This window comes from Sceloporus occidentalis, unplaced genomic scaffold (assembly GCF_023333645.1).
Source record: "Sceloporus occidentalis isolate IW3139 unplaced genomic scaffold, rSceOcc1.0.p SCAF_1, whole genome shotgun sequence".
NCBI classification, from domain to species: domain Eukaryota; kingdom Metazoa; phylum Chordata; class Lepidosauria; order Squamata; family Phrynosomatidae; genus Sceloporus; species Sceloporus occidentalis.
This window is the reverse complement of record NW_028316981.1, coordinates 133,470,858-133,491,466: the sequence shown is the minus strand read 5'-3', so window position 1 is coordinate 133,491,466 and position 20,609 is coordinate 133,470,858. Positions and strand designations below refer to the sequence as shown.

The window sequence follows — 20,609 nt, the reverse complement described above, 5'->3', positions numbered from 1 at the left end:
AGCTTCAAGTTCTGTCTTTTCATATTTTCAGTATCAAAATAATTTTCTTTCCCCTTCTCAGCTGTTTTTAAACAATCCTTCAAAGATGTATTCTGGAATGAAATGTCTTTTATTCATGATCATCCTCTTATCTTTGCTGTTCTTCAACCTTTTTAGTCTCAGTGATGTGTGTGTGTGTTTATGTTTATTGTGTAGAATTTAGACGGTTCCGTGCCCTCTCTTCAGTGGCCACTGTAAGCAAGGACAATTTTCTTCCTTAAAAGAAAGGAATGCTATGGTGGCAGCAAAACCCCATTCCGCCTTGAAAAAAATTGTAGCACATATATCTTCTCAAAATAATAGCGTGCTTAGTAATCTTCCAGCATCCGTATTAATCTTTTAAGCATGGCAGATCATCTCCCCCGGCCCCATGTCTCTCTTGTAATGCCAATGGCAGTCTTGGAAACCTCCCATTCCTCTTCAGAACACTATCCAAACTTGCAGAAGACAGGTGAGGGGCTTTTCCAGACATTGAAGAGGGGGATTTAGAGAAGAGTGAAAAGCTAGAAGACACCTTTGTGCCTCAGTTCTCCATGACTCAACACAGCACAGACGCCTTGTCCAGAACTATTAGTATGCTGAGCCATTTACAACCCCCAGACCTCCCATGGCCCTACTAAAGCCTCCCCACATAGCCAGTCTGTGTCATGGGGGTGCATGTGTCTACAGCAGCATTTGGTTGTCTCCTCATATCCAGGCACAAAGAGATTGCCTCTGACACTGAATTCCACTGTGGTCCTCTGGAAGCTGCAGTGGCTGAGGCAATGTCTTTGCATCTGGTTATGCAGACGTAGCCAAATCCTGTTGTCCCCCATTGTACACATGCACATGTCCCAAACAGAATATCAGACCATGTGTTCTTTTCTGCCCCACCAAGTAGCATATAATGCTAGAGGCCTCAAGTGTGGAACTAGATCAAGCAAAATAATAGTGCCACCCTAGTCTGCTTTGGCCAGACCTCACCTGGATATACCTGGAATACTGGGTCTAGTTCTGGTCGCTACAATTGAAGAAGGACGTTGACAAGCTAGAACACATCCAGTGAAAGGCGAACAGGATGAGCAAAGGTCTGGAATCCAAGTCTCATGAAGAATGATATAGGAACTGGGTGTATTTAGCTTGGAGAAGGGAATACTGAGAGGTGATATGATAGCCATCATTAAATATTTGAAGGGACATCATGTAGATGATGGAGTGAGCTTGTTTTTTCCCCACTCGAGAGACTAGGACTCAGACTAGAGGAAAAGAGATTCCACCTCAACATTTGGAAGAACTTCCTGCCAGTAAGAGCTATTCACAGAGTGTGGTGGAGTTTCCTGTTTTGGAGGTTTTCAAACAGAGGCTGGATGGCCATCTGCCAGGAATGTTTTGATTGTGTCTTTCTGCATGGCAAGGGGTTGGACTGGATGGCCCTTGTGGTTTCTTCCAACTCTATGACTGGCTGCATATCCTAATGCTTATACATGAGAGTGGAAACGGAAATGATGCCATTTTACTTCCTTTTCACCTCAAATAGCCTTTTAACCTGAGCGCATGAATCATCTAACCCTACCCTTACATACCCAGTACTCTTGTCATCAGATAGAACTGAGCAGATCAATTTACTTTCCTACTCCCTCCTGTTTCCTTTTTTTAAAATATCCTAACAGCTCGTGTTTTAACTGATAAAGAGTTGCACATTATGTCTGACATCTGATTTTCTTAGTGGTCCATGCACTAGTGCTGGCTGCAATCTGCAGCAAATTTCCAAGGGGGGAAAAGAAACACTTGTAGCCAACGGGCACTAATATGGTGCTTGTCCTTGGCATGGTGGGGTGGGGACTGTTGGTTCCCTACAACAGAAAACGTAAGCAGCACTGCCTTAGACTTGCTTCTTTTCAGTACAAGACTGCTGCCCATATCAGGGAAACAGAGGAATTTGGGCTTAACTCCTTCATCATCAGAAAAAGAAAACATAATGCTGGAGCTCTGTTATATAGTTGCTATTGCTATATTGTTGTCACAGTTACATCCGGTGATATCATCCCCAAACCCCTACCTTTTCAGACTGGCTACACCCCAGCCAAAGGATTTCCAAGCTGCTACAGATCAGGGGACTGGGAAATGATGTCCGTAGCACTCTCCCAGTGGGGAGACCCCTCAGGGTTCTGCTGCAACTGCTTCTCTCAGTGCTCTCCACCACTGGAAGAGTGCTGCAGATGGCCTTTCCCATTGTCCTGATCTGCAGTACCTCAAAAACCCTTTGGTTAGGGCACAGTCAGACTGAAAATGCAGGTTTGGGGGCAGGGTCACATTTGGCTACTAATGACCATAAACATGAATTCCAAAAGTTACAAGGTTGTAAGACCTGTTCATAACTGCTGAACAGGATGGTAGCTCCTGTGATTAGGCAGCACTGTGTTGTGGCACCTTTTCCCCACACCTATTTGAAAGAAACAAAAAGATGACTTTCAAGTGGCTAGTTCTAGCTCTAGACAAAAATAGGATGTGATATTCCAGAATTTTCTCTCTCTCTAGGCCAAACTGTCTTCCATATTCTGTAAGTCTTAAAACCTCAAAGGGTCTTTTAGGGTCATTACAAAAATCACTTTCTTCTCCTTAAAGATGGAATTCCATAAATATGTAGAAACTTTATTTAAGGTGTTCCCTCTTTTCATACAAACTGCTAATTTTACCTGAGATAGCCAACAGGACCAATGGAGAACAGTCCATGTGATCTGGCATGGAACTTCATCTCAGTTCACAGTAAAGAAGTCTTCACTAACTTGCTACAATCCATTACCCTATATAGCAGAATCAGAGGTAGCCCTCTTCTAAAGCCCGTGCTTAAATATAAATGTGTTATTCTTCTCTTTGAATCTTTACAAGCTTTATCTATAATGTGTTGTGCTTAGGGCCTCAATTGCTTTATAAGAAACAATAACAGATTTCCAGGAGTAAGCTGGAAATTTGGAGTTTGAACAGAATATCCACTGGTCTCCACATCACAAGATTATCCCTTGTTAATGATTTTCAGGCTATTGTATTTTGCCCAGGAGTTTGTGGTGCAGTACTGGTTGCTGTTGCTTTAGGCATATGTGAAAAACACTGGCAGGCCAGATCTGATGCTGCCTCATGTACCACCCTCACCAGTTGATTCTACAAAGATTGTAAAAAGCAGACTTTACCAAAAGCAAAATGAAAGGAAGGAAAGCGGAATGAATACACGTTAAGAAGTGTGTCTTTAATAACCTCTGTTTGGCATCTTGGGCTGTTTATGAGGATCCAGAAGGTAATGTAAAACACTAAAAATATCATACTATGTTCCTGTTAAGTCCTTTATAGTGTCCCCATTGGTTATCAGTGCATATGAGAAAGCAAAACAATCCTAATTCTTATTAGGAGCTTGTTAGTATCTCCAGCATGCTCTGAAAGATAAACTGGCACTGAAATGTGAATGGTTGACATTGAAACTGCTACTTCTTAAGCTATCCACAGAGGCAGCGTGACTGTGAAACACCACCATGGGAGTTTTCTTGCATGTGTGATTAGTGTCCCAGTGTTTAGCAATGGAAGACTTGGGAACGGAGTCGTTATAAAGTGCCTTCAGCAGCTGCTGCTTTTTCTTAGTCCATCAGTAGACAAAGGCAAAAGGTCACTTGCTTTTGCAATGATGCAGGTCAGTACAGAAGAGAAAAACAGCTTTCTGTCAATACATACCAGCATTATAGAGAGAAGCAGACTGACAATCAGAAGCCTCTGTCACTTCATACTGAAGCTATTCCTTAGGAATGGCCCAGACAAATGGTTTCCAGCTGATGGGAATGTCAGTTACAAATCAACAGACCTGCAACTTCCGCCACCACCCTCTCTACCATCAGACTTCAGACTCTAGGCTGGATATACGCCTCCAGGATCTAGATGTGTAAGGACTTGGCATCCTCTGGGTAGTAAGGAAGTCCCTCCTCTCCATCTGAAGAAAGGTTGGATCAACCCTGCTCCGGTCCCTGCAGTCTCTGTATGTGCTACCGAAGTACATGGTCCTCTGGCCATTCTCATGGAGCAAGAAATCCCTGCTGCAAGGGGACCAGGGAGCTCGAGTGAAGCAGTGCTGGGAAGCACTGGACTGTTCACACAGTGGAGGAGAGCCCTGGTAAAGGCGCCCCCAGTAAATAGGCAGATTTGTGTAAGAGTTCATGTAGGCATACTGCTTGTGCACCACTGTAGAAGAAGCCCTGTGCATGCCTGGGGTATTTTGTAGGCAGGCCTCCCGGTATGAGGGGAGCTTTGTGGACTGTGAATGCAACAGTCGTTGGTCCTTCCAAGGTAGACCATTGGCCTCCACATACTTCCTATTGCATGTATAGTTTGGCCTAAGGGCATTAGGAGAATAGTGATGGAATCCATGGTGGATTCCAGGCACAGTTGCTGGCTTGGGAGCCAGACCAGCTTGAGGGAATAGGTCTGGCACGTCCTCACAGACAGAAGCTTTTCCACAATGCTTCCAGATGCCTAGAGACTTGGGTCTCTCGTGTTGCTCCCAGGATGATCTTGGGAGGTTAGACCTGCGGTGCTGCTTCTCTCTCCTGAGCTCTTCTGTGTCTGAGTCTTTGTACACATAGGGTCTGCAAGTCCTGTCAGCCCTTGGGAAGGAATTGTGCATACAGGCATGAGACAATAAGTGACTTTCCAATTCCTTTCTTTTCTCAGAAGTAGAAGCTGGCCTTGTTACTTGGGCTGAAGAGCTTACACGCCCCTCTTCTCCATACACTAGATGAACATTCCGGTGGAATCTTTCTTTCCCATGTTCTCTGGCCATAGGAAGCTTATACTTCTGCTCAAGGGGAGGAAGCTCCCTAGGAGACCTCACTGGGGAGTGAGGAACAGCACTAAGGTGGTTTCCAAGCGGCACATGGTTTCTGAAAGGTGCCTGAGCTGTGGGTCTCACCAGGTAACGTGGAGTGCTGTTCACAGTGGAACCTGGAAGGACCTTGTCTTCAGAATAGCTACCTCGATACTTCAGTGGATGAAGTATCTGTGGCCGCTCAATTGTCCCACTCCAATTTTCACTGGCTGACACTAAAGTTTGCTGGGCTTCAGGAAGTGATGGTTGAGTAGGTCTCCCAAGTTTCTCACTTGCTTCTACAGTTGCATTGGAGGACTGAGCTGACCTGTTAGGGCCACTGGTGTTCTGAACAACAAGCTGAGGAGTCCTTAAGGAGAAGGTTGTTTGGAGGTTTTCACTCCGGTTTGACCAGTTCTCAATGGTTCGTGTAGCATTCTCTAATGAATTCCCAACACTAGCTGTTGACACCATACTCTTGGCAGCTTGCAGCATCTTCAGCACGTTGGCTTGAGCAGAATTAGCTGTGACATCAGGTTTGTGAACACGGGCAGGGCTCTCCAGATTCTGGACTCCATTAAAGCAACTGTAGATACCCTGAGGAACGGAAAGAGAAGAAGAAACACAGTGACCAACACAAGCAAATGCAGTTGGGGGTGGGGGGAGAATAAATGACAAATAGTATGTAGATAGATCTTGTAGCACCTTTGAGACTAACTGAAAGAAAAAAGTTGTCAGCATGAGCTTTCATAAACTTCCATCTACTTCCTCAGATGCTTTTGGTGGAGTGGAAGCCTGGGCTAACACTAACACACACACACACACACACACACACACACACACACGTCATAGGTATGTGAAAATGTCAATTCAAATTCAAAATCGTTTGGGTATGGAAATGAAATAGCAAATCCAGTTTTAACAATGGTCATTTGTGGACAAAGATATAGCCATTGGATATGGAAATGAGATGGCAAGACCAGTTTGGCCTTGGAAACTAGCCTGCAGGTGAGGAGAATAGATGAGTGTAGGACACCCCCATAAGGATGGGGTCAGATAATTTTGAAATGTGTGTAATGAGCCAGGAAGCCATTATCCCTGTTCAATCCACTTCTGAGGGACTGTAGTTTATGGATAAATTCCAGTTATATTGTTTCTCTTTCCAGTCTCCTTTTGTAATTCTTTTGTTCAAGGACCACTGTTCTGAGATGGAATGCCCAGGAAGATTGAAATGTTCTGACACTGGTTTTTGTATATTCCAAATGACAAATAGATATATCTTTGAAAGCCACATGATGTGGGTGTGGTTTGGCTTATAATCAACTTCCAAATTCATGTAGGACAGAAATTCCAAATTCTGAACGACTTCATTCATCAGTCTGGGGGATAAGAGACTAGTAGAGGTGACAGTGCTAGTTACTCTGACTAGCAGTTACATCATGCAGCCTAGTATATTGTAAATCAGCTGCTTCAGCCATTGACGCTGAAAGTCCAAGGAGGAGATGTTTTTCTGCTAGTTTTTTTTTTTAAAAAGGGTAGGGCATTTCTCTTTCTCTTCCCAAGCATTAGATTTGGCTGGAAGATCTTGATTCCACACATAGGATCTGAGGGATCACACAACAAGGACAGGAGAGTCCCCATGCCTTGCTGTACTCCTGGTCAAATTGATTCCTACCTATGCAATAAACAAACAGCTTTCCAGATTTAGTCAGACTTCAAGTTCTAGCAGTCCTAGCCACCATAGCCAGTGGTGAGGAATGCTGGGACTTGAAATCTGACATATGGAAAGATCCATGATTCCCAACCCTAGTTTAATGGGTTGCCCTACAAGCCCCCTGCCAAAGAGCCAACTCTGAGCTTCTTTTGGGAGAACCAGATACTTTCTTATCTCCATTTGTGGGAGATTTTAATTGTCATCTATTTTTTTCTTATAAAATAGATACATTTATCATTTTGGGACCTTACAATTTTCACTTATTGACTTTTCTTCTGTCCTCATTGCGTTTTAGGCCTTCTTTTAAAATTGTCAAGCTGCTGTCTTTCATTTTGTAAAATGCCATTTACCTGACAGTTCTAAATAATGATTAATAGGATGCAACAAATGAGGTTCTTTAAGAATTCAGATGGATTTAGAAATCCAAATTAGGTGCGAACAAATCCTCTCTCTATTATTTCATATTCACACATCAGATCAAAATTAAGTAGTTTTAATGCATTTTACTTTGAATAGTTAAAGCAGTGGAAAGAGGTGTATATGAGGAAACAGACAACACACAGCCTGGAACAGCAAAGGTAGGAGAGCAAGGACAGGCAAATCAATTCCCTGGTCATTTCTCAGGCACACTTCTAATCGGGAAGAGATTGGGTTTTTATTGGTTTAATTTCAAATACATTTCACACAAATTAAGCATCAGTGATGCATTCCTGTACAAATTGTTCTTAGAAACTGTTCCCTGAAGGTTGGTTTGTCTACATTTATTGTGTCTATTGCTATTATTGTTTATCTAGTCTGTGGTTGTTGTTAGGGTTTTTTTAACATTTATATCTTACTTTTCCTTGAAAGAGTTCAAGGTGGCACAAGTGGTCTTCCCTATCATTTTCCTTCATCGCAATCCTGTGGGGTTGCTTTGGCTGTGACAGAATGCCCACGGTCACCCAGTGAGCTACATGGGAGAGTGGGGATTTGAAAGCCAGGCTCTCAAGTCCTAGAAAGCTGGGGGCCCTCCTTCCCCTCCCATATTTGCATGAGTGTAAACAATCATTTACAGGGCAGTATACAAGTTGAGAAGCCTGGCTTTATCTAAAGTTTGTGTAGAAAATCAACCATCAACCAAGAAGTGCCCTCTTGAGACTGCCCTGTTATCTTAGCTTTGATAAATATGCGCACTTAGGTTTAGTCTCCTGCATATCAGGAGCTATTGGGGGCAGGGCCTTCTTTATTAAAAAGGTGCTCCTACAGAATGCTTCGTCTGGCTAGTGCTTTGCATTTCTCTTTTAAGCTAGGTCCAGTTTGCAATATTTGGGATGGGATGATCATGAGATGCCCTGTAGAGCACTGACTATCATAGACGAAATCATGGTTTTAGGATCACCTACAACACAGCAGGGCTTCTAAAGGCCAGAGCGCTAAGTGTGGGGCAAGATTTGACAGGGCTGGGTTCCTTCATGAGCCCTCATCCCATGAGGTGAGTGCCAAAAGAGTGGCATTTGATGGGGACAGCAGATTATACTCTTAGTGACAGCAACTGGGTTGGAATGGTCATTATGGGATCCACCTCAGCTTCCTTTCTTTTTAATTTTAAAATATGGTATGGTCAGGGCCCAGCTAAGGTACTCTGTTTAATTATTTTACTTCATACTGTTTCCCCCATCTTGTTTAAAATAACAAAATGATACTTATTAACTTAAGCAAATGTACTTAGCAACAGAGCAACAGAAGCAAACTTCTTTCTATTTCATTGGTCACAATGGTGCTACAGTTGGCATTTAATAGGCAAAACTGCTCATGCTCAGAGTTTTTCTTCTGATATCAAGGTTATCAGGGTTTTGTTTTGAGCTCTAATCTGACTAGGAATGTAGAAGTATTTGCAATGCTTGTAAATGGTGTAAAAGAGAAACATTAACTGTGTGTTTCACAAGTGCAGTTAATATACATTTCTATCTAAGTGGGGAGGGAGCTAAGAGTCTGAAATTAGCAAGTTGTACTACCCATTCCACCACCTCAGTGTTCAAGGCTGCATACCTAGATGTGAATTCTTAAACTGACAGCTGGACCTATGGCCATTTTGTGGAACTGTTTCAAATTGTGCTGCCTTCATCTTCCAGTGTCTTACAACACTTCAGAGGAGGCGTCCTGAGAAATTCAACTTGTAGATAGCATCAAGAAGTCTACCTTCTCATCTCTTAATAAATCACATGGATGTTTCATTTCTGATTGCATTTTTGACTGTATTTTGCATTCACCTCTCATTACTATTAGCTTTCTTCACAAGTTAGGAGATTGTACACAGAAAAGACAGACAAAGGCATGTATGCCAATCCTCCAACATCACTTCCCTGTGGCAGAAAGGTGGGGTACAGAGATTGTTCCATCCTTGTACTGGACTTGGGGGAAATAGGTTTCAGTCTTGCATGGATCAGTGTAGCATAGCAATTGCACCTGTGCTTTACTGAACAATTTACCACCACCCCCTACAGACCTACCATATTGCCACTGAAGCCACTCCATGGCCATTCCTGCCTGGAGAAGATCAGGTGGAATCACAGAAGCATCCAGCTATGTTCCCATAGCCAGACACAAAGCAATTACATCATTCACTGTTTGTAATCCCACCCCCCAACACAAATAGCCATGGGTGAGGGCCTTCAGTGACTCTATGGCAGGTTGGAGTGGGAATACCAACTGCAGTGGCCAAAAACAGACATATGCAGGCATAGGGTTAAGTTATGCATGTGTAAGCTACTAACAGGAAGCTAGCAACAGAGTGGCTTCTGAAAATACTAGAGTTGTTTAATTCTAATTTAGGGTCAGGTCTGCATGGGCCAGAATACTCTGGGATCAGCCCGGAGTAGTCCAGCCCAGATCAACCCCAACATCCCCCCATTACAATGCCAGGCGGCAGTTCACATGCATGTCCCACTGTGTCAGCTACATAGCTGGACACCTCGTTCTGACCTCAGAGAAAGCAGCTCACTACCACCATGACTGCATCAGACAGCACAGCAGGACACACTGTAAACAGATTCATGGCATCACAATGGAGGGCTCTGGATCTTCCAGGAAGATCAGGAGCAAAATATGAGGGTTTTAAAAAACCTTTTCAGGGTATTATAGTATTCATCTGGCTGGATGTTCACATCAGATTGTTTCCACCAGAACCAGGAATTGGGCCATGTATCATCCAGAATCACAGGGACATGTTTTGCAGTGGGGCCTAGTTATCCATAGGCTTGCTATCTGTAGATTTAAGCAAACACGGATGGCAAGCCTCCATTTTTTTGTCCCCGATAGTGGTGCAGAAACACGGCTACATCACAATTAGAAACAGACCCTGCTGTCCCCGATGGCAGGACATTGAGGGCTTACCTGAAGTCCCATTGCCCCTAATGGCAGTGCGGCCATGTGCATGCGCTGCTATGGGGGACAATGGGACTTCAGATCCTGCAGTTTTTGGTATCCATGGGGGTGTCCAGAATGGATCCCCCATAGATACCAAGGGGTGTGCAAACAGGGCACATGCAAACAGGGCCTAAGACATACAAATTATCTCACAAGGAACACAGACACCTCCCTAGAAAATGGGAGAGGTCTGATTGCCATTGGCAAGAGGCCCTTACCCTGCTTATAGCCAGAAGGAAATCAAGCTTGTTTGACTTGGGGACAGAATGCCGCAGCTTCCAATACACGAGGTGTTCCCAGGCAAAGACTAGCAGGCTCAGCCCCATGGCCACTAGCAGCATGTAGAAGACTCCTGCCATGTTGTCAATGTCTAGTTTGCTGCTCATCACCTCATTCTTTTCATTCTGGCAGATTCCTGACAACCACACAGTTTCCAGTTTCTGGGTTTCACCTGAGAAATGAGTAACATGCAAATGGACAAAGAAAGAAAGAGGGTGAAATTGTATCCAAGGAATACTTCTATTTAGCATTATATAACCACCCATTCATTGCCCTATTATGTTCTTCTGGAGCTTCACTCTTAACAAGCTGAGCACAGAGATCCACTCCGTTATATGGATTTCAAGAGAAAGAGAAACAGTGTTTCTTTGTGGCTGCTTCAAATATTTTACTGTACGTTTGACTGATGACTTCAGTATTACACAGGGGCTATTTCTCCTCTACTAAGGGTAACTAAATTGATATGTTGTGCAGCAACCAACACAAAACATAGGAAAAGTCCTAAAGAGTGTATCTGTTATAGGATGTCAAGACCTATATCCCATCATTCCCCTACATCCATTTATCCCAGGGTGCGCCTTCCAGGGGATCAGTGACCTCCTCTGACCCTGTAGGACTATGGTGGCATGCACCTCTATTCTTCCTGCTGACACAATGTGCCAAAACCATTTGACAGAAACCAACAACAACAAAAAAATCTTCAAAAAGGGTCCAGTTACACCACCTAATGTGAATGAGGAGCACACCTAGTCATTCTGCCCCACTTTGCCCTCTTGAAATGGCAATTCCACGTTGACGTAGATTCTAGGCCAGTCCTCCCCTCCACTATACCTTGTTTTTCAAAATCCGAAGTTATTCCAAGACACTTCCAGATTTTTTTCTTTGGCATTCTTTTTAGTTTTGGGGGCATTTTGTAGGGCCATTTTTTAGGGAATTAAATTTGCCCCCAGAGCAACCCCTGAGTTAGAGCTTGCATTTAAACCAGGATGTGGCCCTGTAATCATGTGTTTCAGAAGCTAAGGTTAACTATTTAAATCTCATCTCTACACATGTACAGTGCATTTCCACATGCACTTATACATCTGGGGTTGTCTGATGTGGCATATAAGCAGATCTGAACCCTGACAGTGATTTTTTTCCTTTTTCAAGGTGGGGGATGGGAGCAGGAAATCAGCTGTTACCAGTACCTGGAATGTTGTTTCAGCACTTAAGGAACAGTGTGAGAATTATATACCATACCATTGTGACTTCTTGATTGGTCCTTTAATTTGCTGTTGCCCATAGAACTCTATGGCCAATTGGTGATTTTTACAACAACCTAAGTCCTCACTGCTGGACATTGTACAAGGTAGTATCCAGCACCGAATTATGCAATGCCTTTTCCTTGGTGTTCAAAGATAGCACGGGCAGCTTTCTAGGTACAGTATCACACAACCACTGATTAGCATGGGAGCACCATGTGTCTGTCCCTGCACATCCACTGAAGAAGGAGCAGCTTTCATACCCTGGACCGCTAGTGTAAATACTCCTGGAGTTCTTGGCCAAAATGTATTAATAGTCCTTTTTCATTTTTGTACAGAGTCATGTACATCACCACCACCACCATCATCAATACAATCCCATGTGTCCCATTCTCACAGTCTCCTGTAGTTCTGATATCTCATTTAGTCCTGCTATTCATTAAAATATTTCTCCTGAACTCTTCTAAACTCCCAATCCTGTGCCTTTAAAAACAAACAAACACACACACACACACACACACACACACACACACACAGAGCAATCACTTCTTAAGGACTGCACAGTGACAAGAGAGTTTTATTTCCTATTGAAGAGAAGAGAGGGAAATTTCAGGAAGAGAGCACTCTTCAGACACCTGACAGGAGATGTTGTGCTTGATTTAAAGTGAATCACAAACAGTGTGGCAGAACAGAACATCTCTCTGAAACTTCAAAATTCTCTATAATGATGCAGAAACTCAGGTCACAGGCTGGCTGCTTGTTACATAGGGGACAGATGGCTTCCAAGCATATTATAAAAGCTCTCTAGTTTGGCAAGTTCACTTTTAAATAAGCATATTTTGGGATGCAGCATTACTTTCCTGTTTATACAGTCACCCCGCCATTCTCACAGACTTGAGATCCGTAGTTTTGAATATTCACAGAGGGGTGGCCTCCATTAAATTCAATAAGGCACTCCCCTGCAGCACACCTCCCGTAGCATGCACCTCACATGCACTCACTGGCATGCGCCCCATTCACACCTATAGGGCTTGAATATTGGTGAGTCTCCATTTTTGTGTGGGAGGGGGCCTGGAACGGATCTCCCGTGAAAATGGAGGGCCAAATATAATTCAGCAGTAATTTATATGTGAAAAATGCCTGTCCTTTCAACATCCACAAGGCTGTAACAATGAAGGGATGAAGTGAAACACTTAACTGCCAGATTGTCTGAATCTTTCTGAACTTTCAATGACAGCACAACACATTTCAAAACTGAAAAACAGAAAACTGTTAATAAACACAGAAGCACTGCCAGGAAAAGCAGAAAGAGAGGGCACAAAAATACAATGAGCTTTGCTATGTGTTTGTCAGATCACTGTGACAATATTGTTTCCTCAGCTCTGAGAAGACAGAAGTTTGACAGTTCTGTGATCCCTGGAGAAAAAGTAACAGGAAACGGCAATAAACTCCCCTTAATAATTAGGAGGAAAGGATATATTGGGGATGGAGACAGAACTACCTACCATCTCCCAGGAATTGCAAAAGGGCTAAATCAATGGCCCTCTTCCACTTGGAGTCTTTCTGGAGAGCAATGCCATAGCCAGTGGTGGCAAAGACTTTCCCACTGCCAATGGTCACCAACTTGCAGCCTTCATCTTTGCCTGCCATGTAATTCAGCACCGCAGCATCATATATAAAAGCATCCAGCTTTCTGGAATCAAGCAAAGAGACAAAATCAAATTAGAAAACAGTAGCTGTAAGACACACCAGGTAACAAAACATACTGTGTAATAATCCAGTTCAGGAGGTGAATTACAGCAGCCCCAAACACACACTGTTTTACAAGCTCCAGGCCCTTCCAGGAACCTCTGATGCCTCCAGCAGAAAATAATCATCAAAATATGTCAATATATATTAAAATAAGACACATCCACCACCTCACCTTCAGCGTCTTGTTTTGCCTCTAAACCCCAAAAGATATTTATCAAAGTGGAAGTGGATGTCCAGTCACATCTCATTTTGATTTTACCTTTTTTGGTGGTGTTGGAAATTTTCAAAGCTGGTGCAGCCTGCCGTAGGTCCTGATGGCAGGATATTGATTTATGGAGCTTGCCTAGCCCTGAAGCAATCCTGGTTGACAATCTGGCACTTTACAGACTACTCCCATAATCCAGGACCATTATCCATGTTAACAGGGGCTGATGGCTGTGATAGCTCAAAATATCTGGAGGATTTCATGTTTGCTATTCCTATCATAGGATGTCAACAGTGCAGCTCTGATTGTTTAATTCTAGTTTTAATATTGGGGAGGGGGTTGGGAAGGGATCATTTAGTATTTTATTGTAATGTATTTTTACTGTTGTAACTCACCCAGATATCTAGTGATTGGGCAGGCTATAAATAATTTATTATTATATTATTATTACAAGTTGAATTGTACTAGGGCTGGATGGGGTGGTAAAACAAACACAGAGACAAACAGACTGACTGAAACAATAATACTTCTGGCATCTTCAGAAAAAAAAACTCAGGGCACTTTAGCACTAATCTCTGTTTGAGTGTCCATGTGTGCGCATGTGCACAGCCTTTAAACAAGTGAATTTAAAAAATACTTTTAAAATCAGTTTCCCAAACAGAGCTAGAGATGAGGGATTCTGGTGTGGATCTAGTGACACCTAAGCAGCCACAGTCGCAAGGGTGGCCGATGAATCCACCCCTGTGGGGGCAAGTGAATTCACTCTGGAGCAGAAAAGGACCTTGTCCTATGGCCCTGTCAAACTATGCAATAATAGCACTATGATTCCACTTTAACTGCCATGGCAACATACTATGGTCCTGGAATTTACACTTTGTGTGTGTGAGTGCTTAGAATGCCTCTGACCAAACTGCCAATCCCAGGATTCCATAGGACAGAACCATGGCTGTAAGAGGGAAATCATAGTGCTACAACCAAGTAGTATGAAAGGGCTGCTTTCACTAATATTGTTGTACAGGTTCCCCTTTAAAATCAAGGACAGCAAGATGATAACAGATCAAAGGACAAGAACAGAGAGAAGTAAGTAATAAAGTGGATAGAACCAAAGGACATGATGAGAGGCAGTAAGCAGAAATTCTTGTTAAGACAGTATACAGTCAAAGGTGGAAAGAAGCTTCTATTCAGTCACAACAAGATTAGCTGACAAAGATGGTTGAATTTGCTGAGACAGACAAATTGACAACTTTGATTAACTTTGATCCATCTTAACTGCTACCACCCTAGCCTCAGAGGATGCAAAGAGGCAGGCACAAATCTTTGATCAGTTTTAAGAAAAATTGTTAATTGTTTATTTCTTTTATGCATTCTTGTTGGGAACATATATCAACTTTAGATTTTGTTAAATGAATTAAATTGGACTAGATAGCAGAAGTAGAAAATATGTTATGGCTTAATGGAAAGAAAAAAAAATAGAGAGATTCACCCTAGTGATTAGGAATTAGAAATAGCAAAGATTTCCCATGCCTTGGATCAAACATTGATCACAACAGAAACTGCAGTCAAGAAATCAGAAGAAGACTAGGAATGGGAAGAGCAGCTATAAAAGAACTAGACAAGATCCTGAAGTGCAAAGATATAACACTGAATACTCAAGTTAGAATAATCTAGAACATGGTATTGCCCATCACCATGTATGGATGTGAGAGTTGGACAATGAAGAAAACAGAAAGAAAATTTGATGTATGGTGTTGGAGAAGAGGGCTGAGAATGGACATTTAAAAGAAGACAAACAAACTGGTCCTTGAACAGATCAAGCATGAAACCTCCCTATTGAGGTTGTTGTACCTATGAGAAGGCAGGACTCAAAAAAGCCAATGATGCTTGGGAAGGTGGAAGGCAGTAGAAAGAAAGGAAGACCACATGCCAGATGGTTAGACTCAAGTCAGGGAGGACAGGGGGTCTTGGAGATGTCTCATCCACAGGGTCACCATGAGTTGGGGTTGACTTGAGGGCAGTTAACAACAATAAATATCATAGAATCATAGAGTTGGAAGAGACCGCAAGGGCCATCCAGTCCAACCCCCTGCCATGCAAGAAATCCCAATCAAAGTATACCCGACAGATGGCCATCCAGCCTTTGCTTAAAGACCTCCATAGAAGGAGACTCCACTACATTCTGAGGGAGTGTGTTCCACTGTCAAACAGCCCTTACTGTCAGGAAGTTCTTCCTAATGTTGAGGTGGAATCTCTTTTCCTGTAGCTTGAATCCATTGCTCTGGGTCCTGTTCTCTGGAGCTGCAGAAAACAAGCTTGCTTCCTCCTCAATATGACATCCCTTCAAATATTTAAACAGGGCTATCATGTCACCACATAACCTTCTTTACTCAAGGCTAAACATTCCCAGCTCCCTAAGTAATTCCTCATAGGACATGGTTTCCAGACCCTTCACCATTTTAGTCGCCCTCCTTTGGACATGTTCCAGTTTCTCAATGTCCTTTTTGAATTGTGGTGCCTGGAACTGGACACAATATTCCAGGTGGGGCCTGACCAAAGCAGAATATAGTAGCACTATTACTTCTCTTGATCTAGACACTATACTTTTATTGATGCAGCCTCAAATTGCATTGGCCTTTTTAGCTGCTGCATCACATTGTTGACTCATGTTCAACTTGTGGTCTACTTGGACTCCTTAAACAAATATGTATTTGTTTAAGTGATTGCATTTTAATAAAAAATGATAGGAGGGAAAACAATCCTATTAGCAACATTATAGATCCAAAATCTGATCTTCTAAAAATGGTGGAAATGAAATGGAGTCTTCTTTTGCTAAAATCAGGATGCTTTCAAAATTTTGAAGTTTGTTTGCTACATCTGTAGAATAAAATGGAAAAGGGGGAGGATGAAGAAATCAAGCATCACCTTTGAAACTGATTTAACATGAGCTTATTTGGTTATCTATCTACTTCAGTGCTCAGACAAGCATGTTTATCTCTTTGAAAACCACTGCATGTATAGAAGAAAGCCAGCAGTCAGCATATACCTCTCAAGAACATGAAGAAGCCACATGTATAAAGAAGCTAAAGCTGAGTTTCATTGATCTGAAGGCCTCAATGACTGATTCATGGGGTATAAAATTCACAAGGTCTTCCCTAAAAGAGGGAAAGCTCAAATGTGTTCCACATGATCCAAAACATCCCAAATATTGGAGATGTCTGGAAAAAAGATACAAATGTTCTGTATGTATATTATATCCAGAACCTGGGGTATGAAGTGCATTTTATAATGCAGTCAGCAGGTTTGGCACAGAAAAAGCCAGTTCATGTGTGGATAGAACATGGATGCCCAGTTGCTTCTTCACTGGCTTGACTTATCCTCAGAGGGATTTGCAGTGAGAGTGAAGAACTGAAGTAAACCATCTAGTAAACAGTGAGACTGATATTTGATAGAATTCTAATCAGCTCTAAAGTGAAGACTTGCAAAGAGCTATTTTATGTTTAAAGCGCAGGGGGATGGACTGGATGGCCCTTGTGATCTCTTCCAACTCTATGATTCTATGATTCTACACACAACACCAGATAAATTTAACCTTTTTGACACAATGGTCCTATTTGGTGACATGTCAGCCAGTCCCATGAATGCCCCAAGACTTCTGAACTCCCTCACAAGATGCTATTTATTTATTCATCATTTATTTATTTATTTATTTATTTATTTATTTATTTATTTATATGCTGCCTTTTCCTTAAACTAGACCCAAAGATAAACAACAATACAGTGCACCCATGCCATATGCGGGCATACTATGTACAGCTTTCAGCTTACACTGAAGCCACGCGGCAAAAGGGAGAATGGTGTGCATGCCGACGCTGCAAGCACAAACCCCATTATATCCAATGGGGCTGGAGCATACATGCTTTTTGCCTTACGCTGGGGGGGGGGGTCCGGAGCGGATCCCCTGCATAAGGTAAGGGCCGACTGTATAACTTTAGAAACATTACATCAGTAAAACAGTTAAAAATACAAAATCATTAAAAACATGCTAAGCTACAAGTATAAAACCATTAAAAGCATACAAAATCCAACAACCCAATAAAAAGCCTCCCTGGTTACAATTTCATATTATGGGCTCATTATGTGAGGGAGATGTGGAGGAACATTCGGCAACACTAATTGGAATGCTTATCAGAATCAATCTGCAAGAAACAGAATAAAAATGACTGGCTGACAAAAAACAACCCTGTGCTTAATAGCTAAAAGGGGCAGGACCCAAAAACCAACATCATCGTGCTTATTCTAAATTTATTCACATCTCGGTATTTTGGCTAAGATCAAATGTATACTTATTCAAAATGTTCCAGGGTCTTTCTATCACCAAAGTCTATCATGAACTCATTTTGAGACAGATAACCTTGAGGACATCTTGCGCAGGGAAATGCAGAAACTTACCCCATTTTGAGGCTGACAAGGGCATCCTCCACTGAGCGTTGGTTGTATTTCACCATGTGAGAATGCATGTCATGGTAGTTGCTCCGAATATTCCTCTCTGTGCTGCCGTTGGGAACTGTTCCAAACCGAAATGGGGGATACTGATCCTGGGGCTTCTGAAACTGAGACGGAAACCACACACACAAACGTCTGTTGCCTACTCCAGATAAGAAACATCACCCTCTCTTAAGCTCTGCTGATGGATATCTTGCAAAGGCCTATGTGTAGACTTCAGTATCACCATTTTGGCAATAATCTAATTCTGGAAACAAACATCTCTTTAAGCAATTTTTAAACTTTACAGTCTATGTCACCACAGTGTATTGGAGAACAGTAATACAGAATTCTTGAAAGAGAGAAAGCAAAGCTGTTCAGTTACGTCCAGCTTTATAATGCCAAATATTGCTGAATTATTGCATTAGATCCCATAAAAGTGCTTCTCCAAAAGTTAGGACCAGGAAGCAACATCACAGAAAGAATTCCATAATAATACACTATGCTAGTGGTAGAACTTTTTCTAGAGTGCCACAGTGATGATGAGGGAAGCCAGGCCTGTTAATTCTGAGCAACATGTTTCTCCAACACTTTTCCTCCTTCAGGACTATTATTCCCCTGCTTGCCACTACATCCATCTATGTGTAGTCATGCCAGTACGGTGCAGTAACTAAGCTGATTCTAGCCTTTATGTGAAACCAGTTTTGGCTGGTAACCAAAATCTATCAGGTTTCATATAACTGTCATTTATAGAAAGATTCTGCATCATACCTAAGCCAACCAATATAGCTGGAAATTTCTGACAGTCTTTATTATAGAACCTCAGCTATCAGCTATTCCCACCAATCCAATGTTATCAGTTCCTCAGCACATCCCCAGCTTCAGCACTTTACATTTATTACATGACCGCCGCCACCACCAACATCACTCCTCACCTTCTTATCGCTCAGCCCAGAGACAGTATCAATATATTGCTCCTGGATCATGAATGCTGCCAGATTAGCAGTGTAGCTGGCCAGAAAGATGACAGCAAAGAAGGCCCAGATGAGCACCATGATTTTACTGGTGGTTCCCTTGGGGTTTTCAATGGGAACAGAATTGTTAAAAACTAGAGCCCACAATAGCCAGACTGACTTGCCAATAGTGAAGGAAGGTCCCCCGGATTCTAGAAAGATGGAGAGAAAATCATGTGGGGTAGCAGGTTTTCCTTACTAGAAAAAAAGAAGGATGTTTTAATTTTTTGCTTTTGGTAACCAGTTTTTATTTGGTAATGTCTTTAAAATGTTTCTTGCAGAAATTCCAACAACAGTTAGCAGAACTTATTTTGGAAGAGTATTTTTCCCAGTATTTCCAAACAAAAATCTGCTTCGGTATTTAAAGGTTTAGAGGTACAGAAGAGTTTAACAACCGTCAGTACTGAATGTTTAACTTAACAAACAAAATTTAATGGAAGACTAACAAAAAACAGTGCAGGTATGAAATAGAGGATGCAGTCAAGTTCCCAACATGGTTGTTAAGAGGTCAATAAATCTGTTTTTCAATTGCAGTTACAACATGGAATCTAGTTTTCAAGTGTAAGAATCTAAAAACCTTCTGTAGCTGCTCCCTTATAATTCTCTGCTCCCTATCACTACAGGAAAAAGCTTCAAAAAACAAAACATGGGGATGGGGCTTTAATTAAGCAGATCCCAGAATTTCTAGGCATGCTGAAGGAAAGGAAGTGTTGCACAGTTAGAACATTTTGGAGTTTTTAATGTGTCCATTTACCTTATGCTAACACTTATGAGCTTCTAATGTTATTTCTAAATTAAAAATGCAACAATAATAAAACAATCAAAAAGTCTTAAAATCTGAAACAGAGAAAGGGAAAAATGATTTACAAGAGCCAAACTATAGTAGAAAAGAGATAGCAGCAAAGTCTCAGCAACCCACACTCTGCCAGGGTCTTTACAGAGTTGGGTGAAGGTAGCTAAAAAGTATGTCTGTGTGTTTGTGTGTGTATTTACCCTCCAGGCTGTTGCCTGTTCTTTCCTAGTAGTTACTGTTTTCTCCCTGATTTCCAGAATTCTTAGCCTCTTTTAGCCCTACCACCACCAACAGAAAAATTATTAAAGCTGATGGTGAGAAATCTAGATTTCTCTCTGGAAGACAAGGTGGCTGGACCAAGGTGGGAATGTCCACAGGCCAGCAAGATAACAGATTTACTTGTACCACTGAAGGAGTTTTTCATTACACACATGTCAGGACGTGTAAGGTTTAATAAGCCCTGTATCAAGGACAGGGATGGTACGACTGGCCTGGGGCTGACAGCTTCTCAAAGCAGCTGTGAGAAATCTCCCCAGCTCACAAAGACATGAAAGCTGTTAGCAGGAGGCACTGCTCATGGGTTTACAGGCAAGCCTACAAATCATCCAGGCTGATCAGGGCAGCAACTGACAGTTTAGAGACAGAGATGCTGACAAAGAACTGGGTTGTATCTGTAGAAAGCCAAGCCACTTTTGTGCAATGATTTTAAGAATGCAGGTCAGCCTGATCTGTGTTGCACTCATTAGAGAACGAGCCACTTTGCAAACAGGAGTGCTTTTCCTGTGGACTGGTTCAGAACAGAGGCAAGGTTGTGCCATTCCCAGGATATGGCCATAACACCATGTCTAAACATCTTCTATGTGCTTT

The 20,609-nt window shown here is 42.2% G+C and overlaps 1 protein-coding gene across 1 annotated transcript in view; it reads right to left on the bottom strand.

The window, feature by feature from the left end:
- Window positions 1-2,855: 2,855 nt before the first annotated feature.
- GRIN2C (glutamate ionotropic receptor NMDA type subunit 2C) overlaps window positions 2,856-20,609 on the bottom strand; it is a 109,991-nt gene continuing 92,237 nt past the window's right edge. Inside the window, exons 9-13 of the mRNA XM_089536785.1 lie at window positions 18,872-19,101; window positions 17,904-18,064; window positions 13,006-13,193; window positions 10,199-10,431; window positions 2,856-5,458 (exon numbers count right to left, since the gene is read on the bottom strand). Coding sequence (XP_089392911.1) covers window positions 3,896-5,458; window positions 10,199-10,431; window positions 13,006-13,193; window positions 17,904-18,064; window positions 18,872-19,101 — 2,375 coding nt within the window. The 3' untranslated portion in view covers window positions 2,856-3,895. The remainder of the gene's footprint in view (window positions 5,459-10,198; window positions 10,432-13,005; window positions 13,194-17,903; window positions 18,065-18,871; window positions 19,102-20,609) is intronic.